At 28.1% G+C, this 6,040-nt stretch overlaps 1 protein-coding gene across 1 annotated transcript; it reads right to left on the bottom strand.

The window, feature by feature from the left end:
- Positions 1-954: 954 nt before the first annotated feature.
- On the bottom strand, positions 955-3,524 carry LOC143626178 (replication protein A 70 kDa DNA-binding subunit D-like). Its single transcript, XM_077096329.1, has 11 exons — positions 3,363-3,524; positions 3,010-3,277; positions 2,850-2,940; positions 2,628-2,770; positions 2,505-2,538; positions 2,201-2,336; positions 1,957-2,132; positions 1,747-1,867; positions 1,471-1,653; positions 1,315-1,389; positions 955-1,212 (listed from the first exon to the last, which is right to left on the bottom strand). Exons 1-11 carry the CDS (start codon positions 3,522-3,524, stop codon positions 955-957), a joined length of 1,647 nt encoding a protein of 548 aa, XP_076952444.1.
- Positions 3,525-6,040: the final 2,516 nt, after the last annotated feature.

Below are 6,040 nucleotides of genomic sequence, written 5' to 3'. Positions count from 1 at the left end.
AGAGACATTAAATTTTAAATTTATAAAAGAAGATATATATGGGCCTAAAGTATTGGGCTATTTTAAATGGATTAAGTAAAAAAGATATATAAATATTAATAAATTATAAAGTAATTAGAAATGTTATAATTTATTTTTTTACTAAGATTTACATGATTTTGTTTAAAAAGTTACTATTTTTAAAAAACACTATATTGTTAAAAATATATAATTTTTTTAAGGTGTATTTTCTACCAAATTAAACTCTAAATTAAATATGTGATAAACATATATATATATATATATAAACAATATATTGTCAGCATATATTGTTAATATGTCTAATAGAGTCTTTATTTATTTGTTATGTAAGTGAGTTTTTTAAAGGTGTAACACAAATACGAAATAAAAACCATGTTATAAATAAGGTGTTACCGAAAAATAAAGTTAAAAAGAAGAAATTAATATATTTATAGATATCACCGAATCTATAGTTTTGATATCATAGAAATCTAAGTGTAAAAAAAATATTTAATAAAAGGCCTATTATAGAAAATGTGCAAAAATGATAATATAACTAAGGTGTTACCGAAAAAGAAACCTAAAAAGCACAAAACTATATATTTTTAGATATCACCCAATCTATACTTTTCATATCATAGAAAGCAAAGGTTATTATAAATAAAAATTAATTTGGAATATAAATTAGGTTTGTGGCACATAGAAAATGCATGACAGTCTCATTATTAATAGATTATATATATAACAAAAAAACAACAATAATGAAAAATAAATCCAAACAGAAATATAACCAAACATTCAAATAAGGATAAATGAAATTAAACAACCAAGTTGCAAAGATAGTCACTCCAAAAAACACATGTTTAAAAAACCAAACATAAATTATCCAAAAGTAATAATAATACTTAAGATGTCAAACCAAATCGAATCAATTTCAAACCAAAGTTTAACCGTTCACTTAGCATCCTTCTCCAACTTAGGAGTTAAAATAGTTGCACCATCACATGCTTCATTGGTCTTCCCAATCTCTTCACAAGTCTTTGGCTTAACCTTAGTGGAAGACATGCTAGGTTGATCGTCAACTTCAAAAACCTCAACCAACTTTCTCTTAAGTTTATCGTCAGAAGACGTTGAAATTCCTTTTTGCTCATTTGCCACATCCTCACCATCAACATTTGAATTTGGAGTCTGGTTATCCCCAATATCTGAAATCTGTTATTAAAAAAGTAATCAACATAAAAAATTCATGTCACAAATGTTAACTCTTACCTATATATATAAGTTTGAAGTATCATATTTAAGAAACATATATACCTTAACGGAAACCGAATCGGATGATTGAAATTCTGACATAGATGCTCCTAGTGAAACAGAATTAGAATCGGTTTGCTGAAAATTATATGGGAAACAAAACTTTGTGTTAATGGAAATAACATTAACTATAAAATGAATCATGAATTAAATAATTACCAAACAACTATGTTGCCTTTTCTGCAATTCAGTGAGAATATTAGTGTCATCAGTAAGCTTGTTTATACCATAATCCTCCACACTATTTCTGAAATTGAACTCTGCCACATCGACTTTAAAAGCAAATTTCTTTTCTAAAAGACAATCCAACTCAGAAGGGAATCCAACATTTTCAACCTCATTCTATAAAAAAATATAAGTGACAAATATTGTTAGTAATTCAAATTGTGAACAATTATATATAATAATAAAAAATTATAGTAATTGAAAATAAACCTGCTTTTGAGAGTCAATCAATTCAGCTGCAGTTTTGTTGATCAGCATCTTAGCATCTCTATCGAAGAGAGTCAACGACACAACACCAGTAGAATCTTGAACCCTTATCTTTATCTTGAATCTATATAATTTGTAAAATAGGTTAATAGCAAGCAAAACATAATATTGAATATTTTGTAAAAAAAAATTGAATTTGTTTTAAGTAAGTACCTAGGTGTAGGAAGAACACCTAACACATTGCATCTTTCTGTTTTGCATTCATATTCAGTTACACCTTCACCAATATTTTCCATTAGTTTACGGCTACAAGTATTACAACCAATGTAATACCACTCTATATCTGGACATATGGCCTTAATTGTACCAAGGATAATTATATTCTTAGGCTGCAAATAAGTAAAAAATAAGTTATGCAATATAATCGTTTATTTAGTTAATTTAATAATTAACTTACAAATATAATTGTACAAATATCACAAATGTTAAACAAATCTGTAGCTTTCAAAAACTCATCATCAACAGAAGAGAGCATCTTGACTGGAATCGGTTTACGAATAGCGACATCATTGGCAATGAGCAAATCAAACAAACTACATATTAAAAAATTAGACATTTAATAAAAAGTAAAAGGGCTAAAATTTAAATAACATAAACTAATGTAGTAAACATAATAAAGAAAATAAAGAAAACAAAATAATATACCGGTTTTTGTATTCTTCTATCTCAAACAAATAGTCGTTAATGAACAAACGGCTAACATTAGATCAAAAGAATTGGACACATAGACTTTCTCTACAAAAATTGAATATTAATGAGTGATTAATTAGATTAACATGATATACTTATCTTTCAATTAACTTGAAAACAGTAAACATAATTACCTTTATCATCAGAACCGGTGTAATACTTAACCCTACCAAACTGGAGAACAATAACGGCATGTGGTTGATCAAAATGATCAACAACATATTTAGAGAGCTCGGATGCATAATGATCCCATAGCGTGAGATACACACAATTTCCACTACAAAAAAATAAGTGTTCAGAATGAAGATAAAGTCGTTTATTTAATTTTTTTATTAAAATATATAAAAAAGTGGTACCTTAAATCACATAACTCCATTGTACGTTTGTTTTTGTCTTTGACATTTGAAACATTCGTCTTGAAGACATGAACCACATGACCAATTATATCTAAAATAAAGAAATTAAATAAATTAAGTAATAAATTAACTGGAAATCTAAAGAAATTAAATAAATTACCAATCGTGGACTTCAAAGAAATTTCCTTCTTGATTACGGATTCAAATGAAGTCATCTTAAATCCAAACAGGCAACCTTCAAACTCATTACATGGATTAACATGAGTGTTTGGTCCAAACACTAATTTATTTGGACAATCAATAATTCTGTAGTTTGATCCATTTAAACCAACGCTCGGATTAACTATAGTAAGAGTTGAGCTTTCCTTGAGGAATCTTTTGAATCGGTAGATATCCTGTTTGTAAACTGTGGCTTGGATACGATTCTCCTGTCAATAAAGAAATAAGAAATTATTGAATAATAAAAACTGCAGAAACTCTAACATATATACATATTAATAAATACACACTTACCTCTTCATCCATTAAAACCATTTCGATCAAAAAATCCTCATTCACATTTTTGTTATCTTTTATGCTCCAAAGTCTCAGAACTCTAACTTTAAGAGTTGATGTTGATGTTTTGAGAACATCAATCTGATTCAGCATGGTAAAGTTCTGAGCTTCAATTGTCATATGCTTAAAAGGAAAATATAAAACTGTATATTATAAAGTGGCCGAAAACTAAACACAATTATCAAAACTGTTAAAGCTTACATGGCATAAAATAAGAAAAGGGATATGATTATGAAAAACGAATATGTGTTTAGATATTAAATAGTAGAATGTAGAGAATTTTAATTTTGTTAAACGTATTATGATTAGAAAGTTTCTTAAAATAAAATGGAATATAATCAATGGGTTTATTATAAATATAATATCCAAAAATAACCTATTGTTTATGAAAATATACAGGAGATAGAAGCAAATTTGAATATAATCATTTTTGAAATTTTATTGTAAATTATAATTTCAAAAAAATAACATAGTGTTTCCGAATATAATCAACCGATTTCTTTTATTTCTTTTAAATTTCAAATTTTAAATTTCAAAAAATTAAAATGGAAGCCTCGACAGATTAGAATTTCTTAAAATTATAATTACTTAAAATAAGTTTTACTATAATCAACCGATTTCTAAAAAAACAACCTTACTAATTAAAATATATACTTAAATATAGTCATTTTAGTCAAAACTTTCAATATGTGAATAACAATTTGAATTTGAATTTGAATTTACATTGAAGTCAAAACGTAAACTAATCATGGAAACAATTAGGTAAATTAATTTTTCTAATAAATCATAGAATAAATTATATTTGGAACATGAATGTTATAATTTGATATGAAATTTAATATGAAATTTAAATAGTAATTTAACAGTAAATTGGCCTGAAAAAAATAAAAACGCGAACGGAAATTGGTCGAGAAAAAATAAATAAATTACAAAATGGCCGGAAAACAATTAACAGATCAATTATGAAGAAAATATTTAAATTCCATATTAAATTATAATATTGCCCGGAAATTTTAATTTAACAGTTTGGCCGGATAAAAGTCAATGATGAAAAAATTTAAAAAATGGCCGGAGAATATCATTAAACATAAAATTACGTTTATAACAGTTTGGTAGGATAGATGTCAATTATGATAATCTAGATCTATAAATAACAGTTATAAAATCCATTCGAATATTCATCGGATGTTATTCCGGTAAGATTAAGTATCTAAAGGTTAAAAAATCGTATGTTAATTACCTTTATTATGTTGACCGGATAATCGATTTGTTATACGAACCATCAATTGCGAGCAAAAAACCTTATCGCATATCGTATGACAAAAGATGATTTGACCGGAATCAAAACGATTGTAGACCTTTCCACAGATGGAATTGAAGTATAACATGGTCAATAATTGAGAAGTCAGAATATGAAGGCCGGAACTTTTGTGGAAGAGTAGAGGCGGATTAGGTTTGGTATGTTCGTATAGAGAGTAGAGAGAAACATTACTGCTTGAATGGTTTGTGGGTTCTGGAAAATGAACCGGATTTTTTTTTTTTGGGTTTTGTGGTTCACTTGACACATGGCAGCATAATAGAGAGTGTTAGGAATGAAAATGTGGTGACATGGAATCATAGGTGGACAGCCTAGTAGAAGGACATGTGGAACATTGTATTGATTTAATAGATTAGTAAGATTCATTTATGACTGTTCCACCAAATTTTATGGGTTTTGCCGTAGAACCCCTACGTAGGGGGTGTTGCGCTATTCTATCGGGTCTTGTAGTCAAATTCTATTAAATCGAGTAAGGTCAACAAAATGCTCGTTTAAATTTGTTGACATCATTCATAGAATTTATCACCCTTTTTATCTTCACGGTTATGCTCCATTACAAAGGTGCTAGTTTATCTAAATGTCACTTCGGCTACGTTTTAACTTCAAATTCTGAATGAACCTTTAAAACTAAAAATATTCTTTAAACTTGCTTTCATTACTTTATAGAAGACGTGATTAATTGAGTCAAAAAAAGCCATATGTTACTTTATATAATTCATGATTACTAATCCAATCATATGTTTTCTTGTGTTTTAATCACACAAATTTATTTATAAGAATTATCCTCCAAAAATCTACTTGTTAATAAATATATAACTAACAATCGTACTTAATAAATCTCACAAATAACAAAAGCTATTAGTAGAGTCTGAGGAGATTGCGATGTAGGCGGGCATTACCTCTATCCACGAGGAAAGAGATTCTATTTCCAAAGAGACCCCTGGCTTTAAAACATGCGACATAGAAACACACACATGTACCAATGACAAAACATATAGTGATAAAGTGAGATAGTCAAATACAAGCACATATTACATCATAGAATCCAAATAGTCATACAAACAAAAGAACAAACACAAGCAAAATCCACCTAAAATGTAGAAGAGTCTAACTCCCTAAGCTAAAATACAAAAATGACATTCTCTAAAAGCCATTAACCTTGAACATACGTCTCCATGAACTCCTATCATGGATCATGTGCTCAGAGAGGTGCAACTCTAGCAAATCCTACCTAATTGGCTCTCCCAAGTCAATTTGGGTATGCTTAACTCCTCCTATCTTATACATTGAGGGCTTCCACTGCTCTAACAAACACTGT

The sequence above is a fragment of the Bidens hawaiensis genome, unplaced genomic scaffold (assembly GCF_021521415.1).
Source record: "Bidens hawaiensis isolate Kalapana, Puna unplaced genomic scaffold, B.hawaiensis_p1.1 tig00004283_1, whole genome shotgun sequence".
Lineage (NCBI taxonomy): Eukaryota > Viridiplantae > Streptophyta > Magnoliopsida > Asterales > Asteraceae > Bidens > Bidens hawaiensis.
This window is presented reverse-complemented; position numbering and strand designations above follow the sequence as displayed.